The 21,383-nt window shown below is 40.2% G+C and overlaps 1 protein-coding gene across 1 annotated transcript in view; it reads left to right on the top strand.

Annotated features, from left to right (window-relative positions):
- The first annotated feature begins 366 nt into the window (after nucleotides 1–366).
- The window catches only part of CSGALNACT2 (chondroitin sulfate N-acetylgalactosaminyltransferase 2), a 31,472-nt gene continuing 10,455 nt past the window's right edge, over nucleotides 367–21,383 (top strand). Inside the window, exons 1-2 of the mRNA XM_061450189.1 lie at nucleotides 367–517; nucleotides 16,535–17,775. Coding sequence (XP_061306173.1) covers nucleotides 17,112–17,775 — 664 coding nt within the window. The 5' untranslated portion in view covers nucleotides 367–517; nucleotides 16,535–17,111. The remainder of the gene's footprint in view (nucleotides 518–16,534; nucleotides 17,776–21,383) is intronic.

The raw sequence follows: 21,383 nt of genomic DNA, 5'->3' as shown, positions 1-21,383 counted from the left end.
CGAGATCTGCCGCGGTCTGTGTGCGTTACGCCTGGCCGAGGGTCGATGAGCAAACCCGCCTGACGACCGCTCCCCGGTAGCTCCGCGCGTTGCTCACTAGCAGTCGCTACCAGCGGCACAGGAGTGTATCTATTACATCCCCAGCGTTAACGCTCAGGCACGTACATCTCTCCTCCCCAGGGCACACCAGAGCCCTCAGCCTGTGCTAGCCGTGCGTGTGTTAGCCGGGATGTGTGTCAGGCGGCGTGCGGAGCAGGGCACCCCTGGGCGTTGGCCGGGCAGGAGGCCGCGGGCCCCGCTGGGCCCCTCCGTGAGACACCGTCACCGCCACGTGGGGGAGTGTGGGCAAGAAGTAGGCTGCCGCGCAACGCTCTCGCTATCGACGCCCAGTCCCACCCCGGAGGCGGTGAGGGGCGGCCGGTGCCGTCCCCTTTAAGGGCCGCGGCGGAGACGCCCCGCCTGCTCATTTCCTAGCGCACAGGAAGTGGGGACGCGGTTCCGTGGTGGGGCCCGCGCGGTGAGTACGGTCGGCCTGGGTCCCTCTGGCCCCCCACTCCTTTCCCTGGTCTGCTGCGCTCCTCACCCGGGTACTCGTCCCCTCACCTGCCTCCCGCCGAGGAGGCTGGCCTGCGGCCATCTCCCTGATGCCAGGGGAAGGTGCTAACCAGCTCCAGCAGTCTGGGCGGCGGGTGGCGGCATCGCGACGATTCTCGTCCCCGTCTCCCCGCCGGGAGTGGGTCGGACTGCGCCGGGCGGCGCGCAGCGTGCCGCGGTGCTGCGGCCAGCCCGAGCTAGTGGCCTGCGGCGGAGGGGACGGGAGAGGAGGGGGCTACCCCCCGACCGGCCCCTGGTGACCGCTTCGCTTTGCCCCGGGGTGGCAGCGGTGCCGGGATGTAGACAGATGGGCTCTAGACGGCTCCTAGTTGCCCTCGTTGCGGGGGCCTTACAGACCTGATTCGGTTTTTATTTTAGCTCTGTCTTGACAATAAAATTAATCTCTTCACGGGTGCGTTTCCATTGTGTTAACTAGCCTTAAATGTGCTGGAGAGTGATTTCTTTGGAGATGGGCGCATCTGGGGACAGCGTAAGAAATGCGGTGAAAACCTGTGCATCAGTGCTGATCTCTCGTATCTCGCTGTGACCGGGCGTTGGTAGCGCAGAGCTGGGGCGGTCATCTCCCCCTTAAGTGCACGGGCTGGCTGACTGGGGATTGCGTCTGAGCTCGCTTGGGCCGCTAGAAACCCCAAATCCTCTCACCTTTCTCCCAGAAATAGTGGAAGTGATGATAAGAGTGCTCTTCACTGTTTTCAGCGGGATATTTAGACTTAACTATGGTTTACATCTCCACCTTTTTGTCAGCCAGCTTCTTGCTCTGTAAATTCTGTGCTCTTAAAAACTGAAATTGGAATGTATTGAGGTTGAACATGAAAAATAAAATTCTATCATTGATATCGATCTATTAATCCTGAAGCAAACTCATTTGTAGGACAAATACTAAAGCAGAAACAGGGAGGTTGCCATTTGCTAGACAGCTTTTAAAGCTGAATGTACAAAATGTTAAACTTGCATCTGCATATTTCTAGTGAAGTATAATCCAGATCTGTTTAATTAACATTTACTCTATTCTGTGGTTTTGTAGTTGTGTTTGTGTGTTTTTTTTTTTTCCTCTTCAAGTGTTTTTATCAGGCAGAAATTGAGACGCTGATCTCTTCTAATCAGTTTGTAGATGATGGAGAAGGACCAAGTGTGTTCTATTGCTCTGATGGGTAACTCGAAGAGGTGCAGAAACGAGTAAGATTATTCTAACAGATTGAATATTCCTCAAGCTAAGGCCATACTGCAAAAAAAAAAAAAATTTTTTCTTTTTGTTTTCTTGGTGACTGTGAATGAGTCAGTTTCTTCTGAGTGAGTGAGACAGTTTCTTCTTTTCCAGCATGCACTAGCTGAAAGTTCCTATCTTGCTTCACTGTGTTTGAAGGAAACTTCGGGCTTCCCTTTGTTTATTAGCTAGATAGTGAGTCCCCAAACACTGTCAAAGGCAGTGGCTTGGAAGTATTCCCAGTAGCTGTCAGTGGACATAGATGCATTTTGCTGACTGGGTGTTAGCTATGAGTTTCAGTTATACCCTGAGGCTTTTATGGGCAACTGTTTGCCAGTAAGTCCTTCTTGTAAGTATCTAGAGACCTGCACTGATTGCTCCAGTGCTGCTGTCCTAAACCATCAGTATGCTGAGAATGGAAGGAAGAACAATGATTTTTGAAGTGCAGGACTGTACAGCACAAACACATTGTTTAGCTTGTCTGTTCCTGGAGTAAACCCATGAAAACTTCAGTATGATTAAGGTTAGCTGATAGTGAATAGTTCTTTCCTTTCTTGATCCCATGACTATTTCAGTGTCCTTCTCAGGCTTAAAGGAGGAAATAAAAAAAAAACCAAACAGAAATCCCTAAACCTGTCATTAAGGCTGCTGCATCATGTTAGAAGTTGTACCAAATTATTCTTGAATTTGAATTCTTTGCAGTTAAGTTCCAGTCCTGGGATATAGGTCTTCCCAAGTCAGAAATGACTCAGATGATGAGAAGCGTTGTTTGAGGGCATAGTTAAATGTAAACAGCTGCAGTCTGTTGCCAATAAAACCCACAAACATATCTGGAAAAACACTTTCTACCTCTGCTCCATGGTACTTTTGTGCCTGCAAGAAGTGTTTTGTGGACCTCTTTGTTAAAAGGATCACCAGAATGACCTCTGCTTTTAAAAGAAATAAAACTAAACTCAGGGGAGGGAGGGTATGAGAAACATGAGGCCAGGTTTTTTTACTGCAGAAAACAAATTGCACAATGTTTTTCGTAACTCTGAAACAGCATGTCATCGTGCAGCAAGCTTCATGACTTGCAGTATTTTCTCTTTAAATAATGTTGAAGCAGGAACATGGATGCGGGATAAAACTTGGGCTTTGAATAAGCACTGGAACTTACAATGTGCTTGGTTTTTTGTTAGTGTATCTGTCCCTCTGGAAGACCAGCTCTCCGAAATAAAAGTATGGGAAGAGACTATAATAGTCTTGCTTCTGGAAAAATAGAATAATAAATAGGGATTTCAAGCAAAAGACTTTTCTTAAATAAATAAATCTGAGAGTTCTCAAAGGCCACCATGAAAAGAAAATGTTTCAGAAGCATAATAGCTTTTGTAAAAAAAGGGGGGGAAAAAAGAGATACTGCGCTTTATCAATGCAATTAATTATGTTCTTGCAAGCTTAGTGCTGGAAATGGGAAAATGTGATCATAATTCTCAAGACATACATAAAGAAATAAAATGCTTTGTTTTTTTAAGGGAATGGGAATACAGTTTTACTTTTGAGTTAACAGCCACAGCTTCAGTTTCAGAACACCAGAACAGTTCCATTCTGAATGATGATTAGAAAAGCCAAGAAAATCCATTAATATTGTTGTTCATTAGAAAAATCTGAAAGTGCGCAATGACTGTAATACTCTTAATTTCTTTTTTATGAAGCTCTTTTGAAAAGCAGTAAACATTTCTGAAGGCAGAAACAGTTCTGCAGGTTGCAGTCCTCCTTGTCGTCAGTGTCTTCTGGTGTGAAAGGAGTGAGACAGGATAGTCTTGAGGACTTTTTTAGGTGCATCTACTTGCTGCTTTCACCTAAGACTGTTTAAGGCTGTGTGTATCTTGTGTATCCTTGAAAATGTAGACAGGTTGGTTAGACAGCTTAATAGTTTTTGTGTATCTTACACTTTGATGTGTGTCTAATCTAAATTGGTGATTCTGATGGCCGCTGCTAGCTGAGAAACTGCTTAAAAACTAGATAATCATTGAAGCTGTATGTGGTCACTAAAGATCAGATGTTGAAGGGGAAAGGAAAATGAGCTGCTTCCTGAATCCTGGAAGATTTTGCTGCACATGAAAATATGGCACGCTAAAACACCTGTGAGAAGCTTGTACATTTTATATACTGGCACTAGGTTGCCCATACTGGTTTTTTTATGTTTGTAGTAAGGCTAGTAGTAGACCCTTGCTCCACAATTATTTCAGAGTAACACACAGTGGGAAGTATATCTTGGAATGATCTCTGCTGTACCTTCCCTGTTTTTAAAGGCTCTTCCTATTCACGGACCAAATGCTTTGAAACTTATTAGTGAGTTAATAAAGCTGGCAAGCCATTGCAGGTACTGTGAGTGTGAATGTGAGCATTGGAAAGAGCATCGATGTTGTGTCAGTGTGTCAAAGCAAAGTTCAGAGTATCCAGATACGACTTGAGATGAGGAAGCTATGATGTGAGGAAATCTTGCATGTAATTTTTTAATCTAACCATTTCCTGTCATTCTTAATAATCTCCAACTGTAATGAAAAATAACGATAGTGATTGGCCTGTTACTGATTAGTGTCTGCCTGCAGTTCAAGTGCCTTCCAGCACCATGCTCTCGGGTCTGATAACTTCCTTTTGCCCTTATCGTGGTCCTGGGAAGTTCTTTGTCTAGACCCCATCTGCCTGGCTGGCTTGCAGGGGAGGGGGATGAGTGTGTCTCAGTAGGTACCTTTGAGGATTGTTGGCAGCTGGTGGGTGAAAGAAAAGGCAGGTGTGTCTTTGTTTTTCATACACCTTCTTCCTCCTTTGTATTAAAGTCTTTCACTGGTGGAGTGGGTGGGTGATAAAGGGCAGGTCTGTCTCACTGGTTTTCTTGCTCTTTCTTCCTCCCCTATACTAAAGGCTGCTGTTTCACAGGTGAAGAGGATCCTTCTCCTTCATGGTACTGGGTTTTCTGGTACTGGTGTCACTTACAGTGTCTGGCTAGAAAGCCTGGATCAGCACCCGAGAGGCAGTGTACATGTCCTGATGGTGTCAAAAGTGAGTGTTCCAGTCGGCTTCCCTGCTATGGCCAGAAATGACCTAAACTGTTAATTCATAACTTCAGTAGACAGAGGGATAAGAGCAAACCTATGGGAGTTTGAGTGTATGTACACTATAGGTGACTAAAGAAAAAATGTGCACAACTAAAGTAACACTTGAGTTCTCCAAAAAGTTGCATACAAAGCTAGGCTAGTTTTGTATTAACATATTTAGATTTTGCAATCAAGGAGACTAGTCCCAGGTAATCTTGTAGGGAAAAAGGCCCTAATAACTTTTCAGATGCCAGTTACTAGTGAAAGACAGGGAAGGAAGGACAGTTTCTGGCTTGCAGGTGTGTAGTTGTAGAAAGCCTTGAGAGTTTAGAGCTGAGGTGCTGCTTTACAGAGATGCTGTAATTAATTTTGTTTGTAGATGTTGGTATTTGCAATGACATTTAATGTGTGACAGTTAATTGTAGCAAGGTAGCTAACCAGGCAAATTTTCTGCTGCTCTGTTCTGCATGTTTGCATATGCCTATCTTCTCTGTAGACACAGTAAAAATAATACTTAAATGGTTTTTCTGGCTTTAGCTTGTGTTTTGTTGCAAGGGCAGGTGTTGAGCAGCAGTACACAGAAAACAACTGAAGCTCACTGGGGGCACTGCTGCAGTTGAAATGCATTAAAGCAGAGGAAATGATGTAAATGAGCTTGTGTTTTGAAGCACACTCAGAAAATACAAAATGCTAGTCTCAAGCACAGTTTAGGCTCTCTGGAAATAATATGGAGGGCAAGGTCATCAGTTTCTAAGAAATAAAATCTGTCCTGGAAGAGTGTTTTGGCAGTAGCTTTCAGATGACATGTGGTAGCACTTCTGCTGTCTCTTAAAGGTTTCTCCAAGTAGTGGTGTCAAAAATAAGATGCTTGTCAGCACTCTTGATGCTGTTCAGCCCTGGGGGTAGCAGATGGCTTGTGTGTTGCATAGTTCTCTGGTAGAGTGGAAATTAAGATTGCTGAGTTATAGTATTTTAGCCCATCTTTCATGTATTCTGGGAGCTTCTGCTACAGGTAGAAGCCTTCTAAAGAAAAGATGTGCAGTTTGCAAAGTAGGAGAATGAATATTAGTTGTGGTTGCTACTGGCTGGAGAGGGGCTAGTATGACTGGTGTGCCTGCCTCTTCCCAGGGCAGTTTGGAAGCAGTGCTCCAGTGAGATGTCTGTGCAGGGCAAGCTGCCTCAGTGCTCCCAGTGTTTGGAACAGGACTGCATTCTAACATCTAAAATGCTATATTACATTCTGCTATTGTTTGGTTTGGGTTGGTTTTATTCCAGATTTTAGACGTAAACCAGTGGCTTCGAAGTTTGCATTTAACCATTAAGAGTTGCTCTTTAGTTGTTCAGGGTTTCTGTCAGAGGTTCTCAGAGCTTCTAGTAGAGGTTTACCTGGATAGATGGAGAGGTAGAAGTATAATAAGGATTTAAGCTGGTCTGAGGGCCCAAGAGAAGGTAACAAAACTTTAAACCAATGTTCAAATAGCTGCTGGTAGGCCTATGTGTTAGATGTGGCACTTTGAATAGCTTGTAACAGTTACCTGTGGTGATAACCTGTATGTTCTCTCTGGGAAGCAAAACCAGCAAAAAAAAAATAAAAATATTGTGAAATATGAGCAGAACAGAGGAATGGCATGAGAAACCTGGAAAATTCAAGAGGTTTGTAGAAACTCCTGGCTTTTCTCCCCTCTGAATTATGATTGTCTTTTCCTGAACAGAAGAGGAAAGATGATCCAAGCGGTCTAAAGGCTGACTTCTGGGACTTGAAAAACAAAACAGAGGTGGAGCACAATAATGTGAAGTGTTGAGTGTTTGGTGTTTCTATTTTTCATACTGGTGTCTTTTTCAATGCAAGGCAACTTAAAAAAAAAAAAAAGATTGATAGTTCTGACAAGCTGCTAGCTTCTGTGCTTTCAGTGAAGCCTGGTACTGCTAGTCCTTTAAGAGTTAGTTAATGCTTAGTTATAATGTCAAATTAAAAAATTGCAGATTACTTAAGTACATCTAGCTGTGCTTCTGGAACACACCAGATGTTTCTCAGTTGTTTAGCATACAGCAGTCACTTCTAGTGACACATTCATGGCTGATCTGTTGTGCTGAAAGCAGAACCTAAACTAATGCTCTGATTTTTAGCCATTCTAAAAATATTTGTAGGTTATGCTCCTCCTTCCCTCTTAGATTCACCGACCGAGGACTAGGAAAGTGAGCCCAGTCTTGAGTACCACATGTGAACTTAAGCTAGCTGATTCAGTTTAAGAAAAACTTGAGTGGTTGATTTCCAAGGCAGCATTTTTCTCAGGATTTCTGTATCAAATTGGTTTTTTTAAGCCACTTCCAGATATTTTACCAATTGGACAAAATGCACAGAATTGTCTTCCTGTAGTCACTTCAGAAGTTTTATTGCTCTTCAAACTTGGAATGAAGAGATTTCTATGCAAATATTGGTCCAGAGTACCCCCTTACAAAATTTGGCAGTAAATTGCAACTTTAATGAGAACATTGCTATGGTAGTACTCGGTGTACAATTATCCAATTAAACTTTTTATGAATTTTAAATCAGTTGCGTTTATATGTTTCTGCTTTAAAGGCATATATTCATAGAGGTCTGAAAGTCTTTTTAAGAAAGTTGAACACACTTGAGAATTTAACTTCTTGCTATTTTCACTTCAACTGCTGCCACTTCATCATAACCTGGATTTTTACCTCCTTGAAAACAGTATAGCTGTTACCATAGAAAAATTAGGAGGTTAAAAAAAAGGTAAAATAATATTCTAAGTCCTCCACAGGATTAAGTGTTTAACCATTGGGGTTTTTTTTGTATGTGGTTTTTGGTGGGTTCTTTTTTTTAATGACAGCTAATTAGATGGCCAACTGTTGGAACACCCTGGCTAAGAACATTTCCACAATGGAAAATGTTAGTCATTCTAAGTGTTTGGTTTGTTAATGAATAGAAAATAGCATCAGCGAAAATGTAGGTATGCTGTGCAAATGCAGTGCACCCAAGCTAGGATCACAAGTTACCTTTTAATATTCTATTGCGTTTGCTGAGGCGTGTTCTTCTTGTGTGTGGGAAGTATTTAGCTGGGGCCTCATAAGATGTTTAGATGCTTTGTGTGTCTAAAGAGTATTTTATCCTTCCTTATTCACTGTAAGGTGGCGCTCTTTAAGTGTAACTGTTTTTTCTGTCCTTTTAAAACAGGCTGTTTTCCTTTGAAATAAAAAAAAACCAATGAAACAAAACAACCCAACCTCCCTCAGCACTACCCTTTTGAAGACTACTGGGCATTGTAACGTGTTGGGGTTACTGCTTCTTGCTGCAGCTGTTGCTCTGTCGTATGAAAGGAGTACAAAGATTTCGTTGGATGTACTCTAGTAGAGACTACGATGCATCCTTGAAGATAAGCTAAAGTTGCTGTTAAGAACTGTGATTTAGTCTTGCTTAAACTATCCTCCACAGTAATGTAGCTGTCCTTTAGCCTGTTAGTGTGCAGTGTTACATGTGCTGTTCTGAGGTCATCCTTCAGTGAACAGACCTGAGTACTGCTGTCTGAGTAAGGCTGCTCAGGTGGTGTGCCCTGGGCTGGGAGCCCACCTCACTGCCGTGTTACTGTTGCCTGTGTAATTTATACAGTCCCTCACAGATTATTTTGTTAATAAGTGTATTGCAAAGCACATGGTAAAAGTATGTCAGATCTTTGTCTAATGCTTGTGTAAAAAAAAAATCATTGCTTACGAGATGTTAGGAATACCAGGAGAAAGTGCTTCCTTGATAATTGTACTAAGGTAGCTACTTGTTCTTTTGTTCCCAGTTCTGGTTGAACTTTAGCAACCAATAGGGTTGGCAAAATAAGTGTAGACATATAATAGTAGTGTTCTTTCAATGCCCTTTCAGTAAGGGGAAGACTTGCTTCTCTAAGTTTAGAGTTTGAGGCTCTTTTGCCAGATTTAAAAAGAGGAATAGTGCCCACAGCAGTGCAAAACCCCACAAGCTAAATAGTGTAAATTATAGGAAAAGGTGTGTAAAATAGAAACATTATTCATCCTATGGCAGCTGAAGGCAGTGAGTCTTTCAGGATAGCTATTCAGTAATAATTTTAAAACAAACCAACAAACAAAACTCCTTTGGCTAGCCTTACCTAGGAGGTTTTACCTAGTAGTTTCTTTTTCTTGCCAAGCAGATGTCTCTCTTCATAACAACAGTAAAGTGACCATGAGTTGATTTTTATTTCCTGGCTTTATCTGAAACGGGATAATACTGACCAGCATAGTTAAGGTGTAGCTGGTTGGTTTTCAAGTTCCAATTTCAATTCAGCACTTTCCAGATAAATGGGCTTGCTTTGGAAGCCAAAGCAGGGCTCCTATTCATAAACTCATTGCTTACTTTGGATTAGGTATGAAGTATATAGTGTGAATAATGTTGTTCTTTCATTTGTCCCCTGAACTGTGTAATGCATTTGGGTTTTTGTAGGAACAACAAATGCTGGGACAAACAGTAACTTGCTTCTCTAACTTCTGGGAGATAAAACTGCTTCAGCAACAGGCTGTATTTTTCCTTGTTATTTCACAGTAGATAATGTAAGAATTGAATTTAAACCATTTCATTGCAGTTAATATTTCCCTCATTTGAGGATGATGGCAGGACTGCTTTTTCCAGGGGCTGTTGTGGCAAAAATGTCACCACTCCTAGGTTGTTGGATATCACCTTCTGCTTGCTTTCTCTGAGAATGGAGACAATAAAACTCGTACTGTTTCGTATTCTGTTGGCTTGGCATGCTGATTTGTCTTCTGGTCAGGTACACAGAGTGAGGAAGTGGTATGCAGTACAGGTCTGAAGGTCTGTGTTGCTATTGTGAAAACACATGCCGGTGAACTTGTTGAAACTGAGGTACAAATTGCAAGAGAGGGTTTGGGAAGGCTGTAAAGACCCAGACATTCTTGATTGATAGAGCCTAGACACACTTGATCTTATGATGATTGAACACCAGTATTAAAATGAAACCCTACTTTCTTCTATGTTTTCTTTCTTTAAGAAGGTTAGTATAAAGTGTGCTCTTTTGTCACATTTCCTGAAAATATGCAACTAATAAACGGGACCTGATCCTGGATAAAAGCAGAATTCCTTATTGATAGTCTCTCTCCAGTGTTGACAGTGAGTTGATCTGTTGCATGAAACAAGGAAGATAAGAAACCCTATATGTGTTCCCTGTGTACTCAAGTCTCAAATGTGACAGTGGAAGCCTGTGGACGGTTAGTCTTAATTTTATTTTGGAGCATAGCATTTCTGCTGGCAAAACCAAAATATTACTTTGGTGAATAAACCCTTTGCATAGGGATTATTTTGTTTTTGAATAGTAAGTCCTGTGATTGTTGTCACCCATCACTGAAGTAACTTTTTCCTACAGGTTCCAGTGCCTGAAGTAACTTTTTCCTACAGGTTCCAGTGCCTAAACTACTTGTTCCTGGCGTCCTGTGGGTACTGCTATGATCCTTGTGCCAAAGGTCTGATTTTTTTTAATTTTTTTTCTTCCCATTTAGGAGCTAAACAAATACCTAAAGTTACCTATTGCATATATGCTCATGCACTTTAATTTGCATAATTCACAAATAATTCATTGAAGGCTGTTCATAATGTGTGCTGTAGTTCTTAGTTCTTGTGTTGATTGGGTGGTGGGTTTTGTTTGTTGTTTTGTTTTGGCTTGGCTTGTGTGGTTTGTTTGTGTGTTTTGTTGTTTGTTTTTTTTCTTTTCCACATCCTTAATTAAAATTCAGGTAAGATGCTCAATGTGCAGTCATCATTGTCCCCCTGCACCTTCCATGGGACTCTAGCTTTAGCGGTGTTTACCAGCAAGACTCAATAACAAAGAAGGCAGAGAATGCATAGGAGCAATGCTAAATTGATAGCTCAGCTTTATACTGGGTTGTTAGCAGATGAGCAGCCAGGTGAAGCTGGCTGCAGAAACACAGATTACTACATATCTGATATTGGGTGGAGTTTGTTGAGTAACTGATGGATGTGAGCCAAATGCAACTGGTTTTTATATTTATCAACCAAGTAGAGCTGATAAGCTTATAAGAATTAAGAATCGCAGATTTTGGGGTTGAATTAGATTTGTTGGGGGACTGGTTGTCACCTCATCTTCCAAGGCAGATGTCTCACTTTTTGTTATGTTAGGGCTTTTTGTTTGTTTGGGTTTTTTTAGATCTGCAGTGTCTGGAGAAATAACTTTTTGCACAAACTGCTCTGTGATGTTGAGGGGTGTTAGTGTGTACTCTTACATGTTTGGTCCTATACAGTATTGTCCATGTGAGCATGCCAAGGTAATGTGCATATGCTGGGAAGGTACAGAGGAGGATATGAGGAAATTTTGATAGAAATAACTAAGAGGTAGCTGGAAGAAGAAAGTCACTGTAGTGTCAGATAATGCGAGTAGCAAAGCTGGAGTTCTTTACTTAGGCACTAAAGTTGCATGTTATGACTGGAACAGTGTACTATGCTGTAAACTGTTGAAAAGTTAAAAATCAGCTGATGCTTGTGCATGATGTGATTGATTTACCATGGACAGTGCTTGTGATGTGTGTATAAGTGCAACTTTCAGCTTCTTCAGGATTTATTATTAAATTGATAAGGGCTAAAATACTTCATGCTTGTTTTAACTTTCCTACTGGCTTTCTTGAATACATATCTTCTTTCCATAAATTTATAGTGGGTTTCAGCTTCTTTCCTGTCCAGTGTTGTATGTGTGTGCTTGGGAGGCAGAGTTGTAGCTGAAAGCAAGTTAGATGGTAGAATTGTGATGAAAGCAAACTAGATGGTAGAATTGTGATAAAAACCATGCTCTTTACAGTCAGTGTTGTATGGGTGAGATACTAGACTAAAAATCAGCTTTCTGTGGAAAATGAGAAATGTGGCCCCTAACTCTTCTCTTGGGTATTTTTTTCTCCTCTTGGCTTTTCCTTTTCTGTTAACCTCCCCAAGAACCGAAAAATCTGACTTTGGTACTTGTTTGATGAGAACTGTATAAAAAAAGCCCTGAACAAATTTCTGTGTTTTTTCTGAGGCTATGCCTCAGTGGACTGCACACAGCAGAAATTAATGTGTTTCTGTGTACTTGGGTATGGTTTGAGGTTTCTCATACTAGGGTTTATGCAAAGATTGTCTGTGACAGCAAAGACAGCAAACTTGCTTTGTGCTGGTTTCAGTGAGTGAGGAGAGCTGTGTGCAGTGTTTCTCTGACATTCATAAGGAATTCTGTTTTCAATGATACTCTTCGGAGTAAGAGGGGATGATATTGACTTTGTTTTCATTGTGTAACTTGCCAAATAGAGAAGTATTTGTGTGTGGAGGGGGGTTTAAGACTGTGAATATCTGTGGCATCTGGGTGAAATTATGAACAATAAAGCAACTATGAAAATCAGCTGGAATTTCATAAGCTGCTAAACTATGACCATCTAGGGCATGCCGAAGGAAAAGGACATGTCTAAAGTAGAACGTGCTGAAATGAGGAATGTCCGTTGGTACAGTCTGGCATGAAGCCCAAGTGTACATTGAATTAGGTCACCGCTCTAAGCGTGACTGTTTCCCCTCTTTAGAAAGAGGTGCTCATCCTTTGCAACAAGGAACCAAAACAGAATGGTCATATAATAAAAACAAATTTAAAAGCATTTTCAATTAGCATGCTGGTCTGTTCCCTTGTGCTTGGAGAATCAATGAGCTCTTTTGTAAGGAACAGAAATGTTTCCATAGTTGAATATACATCAGGCCCTGGAAATGCAGGAAGAATAACAACCAGTTGCTTCTGGAAAACTTGCAAATCTTCATAAACATTGCATAAGCCTCAGATGTCTCATTATTTGGAAATCATAGGGAATATTGTAAATGGACTTGTTTAGAAGAATTGAAATAATGTGAAATACCAGCATGTGCAAGTTAAAGATTTGGAACTTAATCTTCAAACACTGAAGTGCTGATCCCAAGTCCTTCTGTGTGATTACTTATTTCTACATATCTTATTGTTCTTTTTTTGTAAACTTCAGATGTGCCTTGTGACGCTGAATTAATTTTCCTATTGTGATTCTTGGGATCCTGTGTGGTTTTGCTAATTCTGGGGTTTCACAGCCTGCTGTCTCTTGTGATCATCTTCTACAGCTCGAGAGTATTTACTGGAATTCCTAAAATAGTGCTGTGCCAGACCTAGTTCATATCAGATTTGGGTTGTAAATATGCAAAGCTAGTGCTTCTCTGAAAAGAGAGCATAGTGAAACAGAGGGCTTGTAAAACCTTCTTTACTGATGGGGTGAGAATTAGGATTCTTACTGGCTTCACTCATGCCTTCAAGGATGGAAGATGAAAATTGTATCTGACTCCTTTAGGGTGACTCTTAGCAGAGCTAATGCTGGGTGAGGCGGGGGTGGAGGTGGGGAAGGGAGAGATATACAAGTCTGCTGTAGCAAATTAACTTACCCCTTCACCTCTCCATGTGTAATTTAAAATTTTAACGTTGTTTAGCGTAACTGTCTGCACAAACACTCCTGGCCTTTCAAGGCCACAGGGAAGCTGTAGTGGGAAAGATGCTTGTTCTTTATGGTGTTGCATGAAAACTGTCAAAGATAAATAAGCAAAGCCTATCTTGTGCAAAAAGGCTGTCTTGTTAATAAGATTGCCACTAGCTCACTAGAGAAGAGTTTTGACTAATGAAGGAATAATTAAAGCCTAGGCGGAAAAGAATCAGTAAGCTCTTTACAGCCTACCGCGCGTAGTTTCCATTGCTTCAGAAACAGCTTGTTGTTTCTCTTCCGTAAGCACCCCTGAAGGCAGTGTGCCACAAACCAGCCCGCTGGTGTAAACAGGGAAAGTGCCTGTAGGGAAGACTCAGAAATCTGCAGTTACTCATCATCTTTTGTCATTGTGTTGGTGATGCAGTACAAGTGGGGAGCCCCTGTGGAGGCATGCTGGCTTTTTTAATCCATGCTCACCATAATGATGTATGTGTTGCCGCCATTAAAATTATTAAGAACAGAATGGCTCTTTCATTGCCCTCTGCTGTTGTCTGAGGTAACCTTAATCTCCTGGTAGATTGTGTCCTCTTGACACATAACAGGAAATAAATCTGTCACTTGTTTCTAAGACATGAATGAGACCTAAAGAAACTTAGTGACTCATCAAAGTGAGGACAGGACAATTTATTGGTAGATCAATAATTGAATAAAGGCCTAGTAGGCTAATGATCCACCTTTGGGGACATCTGTTTATCACGTAACAACAGTTACTGAGTGTTTAAAGCCGATGGTGGTGGGAGATTGCATGACTTTTTGGTGGCTTTAAGTTAAAGGTTCACCGATGAACCAAATCTGGCCATGGGGTACAGCTACCTGCACTGGCCATTATCAAAATGTACCATGGTGCCTATGTTTGTGTATAAGCAATGCTGAAATGTTGCTGTTGTTGACAGGCTGTGCAATGAAAAATAGTTGGAATTGGGTTTGTCAGTATTTTATGCAAGTCAGGTAGTTTGATAATTTCTCAGTATGCCTTGACTTAAGATGTGCTAGCTTATGCATGATGTGGCTTTAGTACAGTCTAGTATTTATGTAGGTTTAAAAATAATATGGTTCTTTATGCAGTTAATTGTGGCTTCACCTCTTGTGGTCTAACAGAACAAAAATTCAGGAAGAAATGTGGAAAAAAACATCACATAGGCAACTTGGTACTTAAGAAAGCTTGGGATGGTATGATGTCATTTCTGTTTTTTTCATCATTTCTGAACTGGTTTTATCCTGAAGATGTTTTTTTCTTCTGTCACCCTTGATTCACCACATCTGGACCCTGGTCAGTAGTCTGAGGATACATCTGGTGTTGATCACCCTTTGTAGGCATTTAACTTGTGCTTATATAATGCTGTGTTTGTGCAATGAGGAGTGACTAACTTCTGTCTTATTTGGACTTAAAAGGATGTCATCTAGAATTCAGTTCATAAAACTTACTTATTATGTACCAAAGTGGCCAGCAGCTTTACATTGGCTGAAAAAGCTGAAGTTTCAAATAACTGTTATCTTTAAGCTGCTCTATTAAGAATTTCTACATAATGCTTCCACTTTATTTGTGAACAGGGTTATAGGCAGGGACCTCAGTACCAGAAATACTAGTAACTTCTTCAAGTAGTTTTGTAGACTTCAGATGGACAACTCTGAAGTATGCAGCTCTTGTAAAACTCAGTGTACACGACATGCATGCAAAGTTAGGATCTGCTATCACAGGCATTGGTTTTGGTGGTATGAATAAATAATTTAACTTTTCAGACGTTGTAATATGAGCTTGCTTGCAAATGAGGATGCTAAGTATTGTGATACTGCTGGTATGTGGTACATGGTTCTCACTAAAGAATATTCTGATGGTGGAAGCTGGATGGGAAAGGAGAAATGTCACAAGGGAAGACATAACTGGGGAGAAATATTGCAAGGTTTTTGTAAGCACATGAAGTGCATCAAGACATCATTACTTATTTACAAGGACAGACGAAGATGGAGTTTGTGGCTGCTTGGCAGTGTTAGATAACAGCCTGTCCAACCCATATAGAGGGAGTTTTGGAGTGCGCAATCTCTTTTCTAATGTTATAAGAATACTGAAAGTAAACTGAAGTTATTCAAGGTCCCAGAACTTCCCCCAAACAAGTTACGCAGCATAGTCAGAATGAATGCACAGCTAACAGATCACTGGATAAATTTTAATGAGCTTCACTTATTTTATACATCCAAGTTTTAAGCCTAAGTATTTTTTTATTGTGAGAATGTAGACTAACATGCATCGAGCTTAATTATAGCTCTTTATGCTGCCACTGAAGAGGCCCGTAAACTGTTCAGCTGACTGTTACTGAGTAGGATTTTTGGTATCCCCCCTCTTGTGTTACTGTGGTCTCTTTTCCCTGGCCTTTTCCTCCAAGCCTCAGCAGTGTAAGAGTGTGACCCATGCAAATGGTCAATGCCTCTTGATGGTAGCCTAACCAAATCAAAAGACGGAAATGTTAGACAATGGGTAGTCTGAGGCTGCCTGCCATCAGTTGGGAATTAGGGTTTGAATTCGAATCTCTCTTGAATTTAACTTATTCTGAAATGCTGTTTCTGTGGACTTTGATGTTTAAATCTGCAAAACTTTACTCATGAGTAAATAATTATCTCCTAAAAGATATTTACTTAATAGCAGATGTAAATGCAGATGTAAATGCAAGCATCTGTTGCTGCTGCTTCAAAACAGTTCTTGGAATTTTTTTCAGTTCAGAGGAGTAGAAAGGGCATGGTGGTTTTTTTCTTCCCACAGAGGAAAACAAAACAAAAAAAAATCAAACCCAAGAAAGAATGGGGGAGGTAAAACAAATAAAATTTGATGAGACTAGAAGAGCCCTTACTGCCTTAGCTAACTTTGTGAAAAATGTATTTCATTAGACTGTCTATATTGCTTTTTTTTTCAGATACTATGTCAAAGGGAATCACTGATGGATCATGCAATGGAAAGAGATAATGTTTTTCTTTCTCCTTTTCCCACTCCTTCCCCCAGCAATCCTTTGCATCCATGTGTTACAATTTTATTCATGTGTTTTTCAGATGACTAGCTGCTTTGTAGCTCTAATATGCACCTTTCTTTTAATTTTAGGTTCTGACTTCATTTTGCTGACTCAAACCGCAGATCCTAAGGAAAGGAGGGGAAGTGGAATAAAATACTCAAGTGCCAGAGGAAAAGCCAGACTACCCAATGAAAATTACTGTTACTAAGTTGTAGACTGCCCTCACACAGGGAGAAAAATTGCTGCTGATTCAAAGCTCATGAAATTACTTCTGCAGACTTTGCTCACTGAACTTCAAATAGACTGAAACCATCCAAGTAGGGTTGAAACAGGAAATGGAAGTATGACTCCTTGCTGGTGTCTTCTGTCTTCCTCGCCCTCTGTAGGTTTTTTCGTTTGGGGTAGGAAATCCTGAACAAATTTTATGGCATCAACCAAACTCACAGTTGATGGTTATGGATGACATAGGAACTTCAGATTTATATCTCTGCAATGACACCTGATTAAGGCAAAGGTTGAAAACTGCACATCAGCTACTTTATCAAAACTTGTAGTAACTATTGCGGGCATACTTCCTCTATCTTTCTAAGATTTGAACTTCGGGGTGATGTTCCCTGAAAAGCAAGAGCAGATAAGTCATATTTTTGAATTGGAAGTGGTAGTAACATGAGAATGTCCAGAAGAGGCTTAGTAATTCAAGCCAGGACTCGTTGGCTATTAGTGGGCCTTGCTTTACTATTCAGTTTAGTCTTGCTTATGTATTTGCTGGAGTGTGCTCCACAAACAGACGATAATGGATCTTTGCCTGGTGTCGTAGGCGAAAGCATGGGCAAAGAATACTATCAAGCTCTCTTGCAGGAGCAAGAAGAGCATTATCAAAACAGAGCTACCAGTCTGAAACGTCAGATTGCCCAGTTAAAACAAGAGCTTCAAGAAATGAGTGATAAATTGAAATCCCTTCAGGAAAAAAAGAGCCCAAGGGTCAATGGTATGAACTACCAGGGCACTAAAGAACAATCATCCAATGATCTCCTAGAATTTCTTCATTCACAGATTGACAAAGCTGAGGTGAGCGTGGGGGCTAAACTGCCTAGTGAATATGGTGTCATTCCTTTTGAAAGCTTTACATCCATGAAAGTATTTCAGTTGGAAATGGGGCTCACTCGGCATCCAGAAGAGAAACCTGTTAGAAAGGATAAGCGAGATGAATTGGTGGAAGTTATTGAGGCTGGCCTAGAAGTCATCAATAATCCAGATGAAGAAGATGGACAAGATGAAGATGATGGAGTAGGAGAGAGGCAGCTGTATAGTGAAAATGATTTCATAGAAGGTATGTTTATTACAAGCTTTTCAGCCCCATAACAGAATGTCACAACAGGCATTTAATGGTATTTGTATTTTTTAGGGAGTTTACTTACTTGAATATAGTCTTGAACAGATGTTACATACTAAGAACTTTTATTTCTAATGGTGAGACTATTAATGCTTCATTATCTTGTGTTTTGAGTAGGGAGCAAGAAATCCATTTCAGAAGGGCTCACCACAAGAAGTGTACAGGATACAGCTGTATCTGCCTAAAATACTGAGGCATTCATAATTGGTTGTAGCTGAAGTCAGTGTAACACAAATGCTTATGGTGCTAAATAACTGAAAGACTTCCAGTGAAACTGATTGGCAGCAGGAGGGAGAAATTAATTTCTCTTGTTCCAGCATAGTTAAACCAGTCAGTATGAAGCTACAGGTTTTTTCTTCACTTATTATACTACTTTTAGTTAATGTTCAGGCTACTGACTGTCTTATATTTGACATCCTTTTATATTGGAGGGAGATCATTGGTAGGCTTATGTACGCTGGTCTTGTCAGCTGAAGAACTTGTGTCCTTTGTTACCTTGAACTGTTCTGTTGTTCTCTCTTCAGTTCTCTCTCAGTACTTACAAGTTTAGTTACAGGACACATGTAGCACATAAAGCAGATATTAAAAGCAGTTTTCACTTAGTGACACCCTTAAAAGATGCATTAGTGATAATTTCTACAGAAGCTGGCTTTCAAGGTACAGTAAAATGCTGATGGAGATAATCAAACCTGTCCTGGTATCTCTTTTTTGTATTTACAGTATTAAATACGGTTCATGCTGCCGTAAAAAAGCCCCACAAAATTTGGAGCATGTTATAAAAGCATTACTGTAAAAGGGATTCTGGATCTCAGCAGTACTGATGTCTGCACTATTAAGCAAACATGCTGGAGAAAAGTACTGTTGGCCTTGAAATAATCAGTTCTTTCAGTCTAAGATGATGTAATTGGTCTGTAGCACAGAAAGTCTGCTTTTAACAGCTAATGTGATTAAAGCTTAATGCAAGTACTCTTCTTCATTCCAGAAGGTGGCACAGGGCGTAGAATCCACTCAACTGTGTTGGTATAACACAGCCAATGCAGTGTTAGGCTCTTGGTACAGTTTTTACTGAAAGCCATATTATTTTGTCTGGAGGTAGTCATCCTTGCAGTCTTTTAATTGTTTTCTTTCTATATTATGTGTGCAGCTGTTTTTTTCTTTGCTGTTACTCTAATGTATTTTTTCTTTTTACCATTACTGAAATAGCTGTTTATTTTTCTTAGTGCACTGCCTATAGTGACTGCAGACCTCCAAGGAACAAGAGCAAGCAGATTTAGGACCTTAAAATTTTACTTCATACTCCTGCTTCTGTTCACACCAGTATATTGATAACTGGTTTTGGAAATCAAACTGCTGTAATGACATTCCCTTCAAGCATAGGGTTACAGGAACTGTAGAAAAAAGTATTTTTATGATGTTGCTTATGTTGCATTACTATAGCAACTAGCCGTAGTAATGCATATCAATGTGGGTTGTCGGTTTGGTTGGTTTTGTTGTTTTGTTTCTTTTCGTTTTGTTTTGTTTTGTTTTTTTCTGTTTGTTTTGTTTTCCAGACAGAAATTGTGGGTTTTCTTGGGTATTTCATGTTTCTGTATGTGTGAATACTATTGGTTAATTTAGATGCTAGGCCAGCAAAAAAAAACAGGCTGTTTTGGAATATTCACACTTTTCCTCCCACTGTTGTTCCAAAGCTTAGAGGTGAGAAACGGAACCAGCTGGCAGTGATACCTGCAGTCTTTTGCCCTGCAGCCCTGTGACTGAGCTCTAGTGCGCTATCTCCCTTGTCAGTTTGTGTATCCTTGTTTGATGGAAGTCTAGTTGGAAAGCGTATGCCTTTCTAGTTTGAAAACACTGTTCCCTTAAGCTATCAAACTGGTAGTTTCAAGTTACGGTGGACTTGGTTTATCTACTTGAACTTGCAAGAGGTCCTGTAACTGTCCAATGAGCACAACTAAATTGTTGCTGGAGTAGCATTGCTCGTTTAGAGAAACAGTTTGTTAAAGATGATTTGAGATAAATAGTTTAAGTTCTGTGTCTTTTCCAATTGCTAATAGATTATTTTGTGATAAGCCATTTAGGAGTAAGACTAGAGTTTTATGCAATTTGAAACGGGAAAAACAGGAGGCTGAGGAACTTGTGGACTTTTTTTCTTTTGGGGGGGGGGTCTGGTTCAAAAGAGAACATGATACTGCATTAGTTCATACATAACCATCATTAACATAGACTGATTTGCTTTTGTTCTGACTTGAAGGATTTTTTTTTTTTTAAAAAACTAATGCATACCGATCTACCAAAACTTACCCACAAAACTATGTCACAAGTACAAGCTAAACTAAAAACGGGCATTTTTGTTGTAGAAGCTTCCTACCTCAACAGGCTAAATTTTCATGTAGATAAATGATGTTTGGTTCTGGGAATTATTTTTTCCTAGACTATTATTTTTTACTAGGCTAAACCTTGAACTATATAATTTCTTGTGCTATGCACTTTCAGGTGTATTAGTAGATCCTCAGAGAATTTGGTGGCTGTTTAAGTCTAGAATCTCTTACAGGCAGTTTTACCTCCACTGAATATGTCTGAAGGTCTTCCCCAGCATTTACATTGCCTCTGATGCCCACTGGCTCGATTCGTAAAAGCATCAAGAATTGTTTTTCTTCCTGTGTTTTAGGATTTAAGTATATTGGAGTCACTTGTGACAACAGAGATTAATGACATGAATTAAAAATTAATCTGCCTTTTGCATATTTAAATTTGTCTGTTCTAGAAATGCAAATTTCTAAATACACTTTTCTTAAAAAGTACATTTAATTACCAAATAATACACAGTATTTGAATCTACTGGTTTTTATTACTCTAGCACTGCTTAGACCACAGAACATAGGCAAAAATGCATTCTGATGGGTTCTTTCTTGTTGCTGCTTTTTATTTTGTGTCCTTGATTCAACTGTTCACGCAGCTCCTTTGTTGCATGCTCAGCCTCTGTAGTCTGTATATAAAGGTATTCTGACTTCTACCAGTGGTGCCAGGAAGATGTATCCACAAGAGCGAGCAGCCTGTTCAGGTGTTATCCAAACTGATGTTATTTTTTTAGCGTTGCAAGACGAAGTAATGATCCTAATCTGTTTTGGAGCTGTGATTAGGCAGAGCTGTCACAACTACATCATGGCTATTGGCAAGCTTTGAGCAATAACACCAAGTTAAAAAAGATTTGCAAGTATGTGTTACAACTGCGAAGATACTTTCTGAAAGCTCAAAATTAGTTTTCAACAAGACTTAATTGACTTGCTTTGCTGATGAAGAGAAAATCAGTGTTTGTCAGTTCTGTAGGGTAGGGCTGTTTGCTGCATTGTTACCTTTTTTGCTTTGCTGCAGCCTAAATTGAAACTTCCAAAACTCTAATATTAACAGAACAAAAAATCTGACCTTAAAAAAAGTCTTGTTCTGCAGTTGCTGTTTGAGAAACACTTTGAAGTTGGTTTTTTTTTAATATTTCTGTTAGATCTAAGCATATGAGAAATGGGAGTACGCTGTTCTTGGATGAAGTGTAT

The sequence above is a fragment of the Pezoporus flaviventris genome, unplaced genomic scaffold (genome assembly GCF_033815535.1).
Source record: "Pezoporus flaviventris isolate CSIRO_AGI_PZ_B2104156 unplaced genomic scaffold, CSIRO_AGI_Pfla_v1 ptg000001l, whole genome shotgun sequence".
NCBI classification, from domain to species: domain Eukaryota; kingdom Metazoa; phylum Chordata; class Aves; order Psittaciformes; family Psittacidae; genus Pezoporus; species Pezoporus flaviventris.
This window is presented reverse-complemented; position numbering and strand designations above follow the sequence as displayed.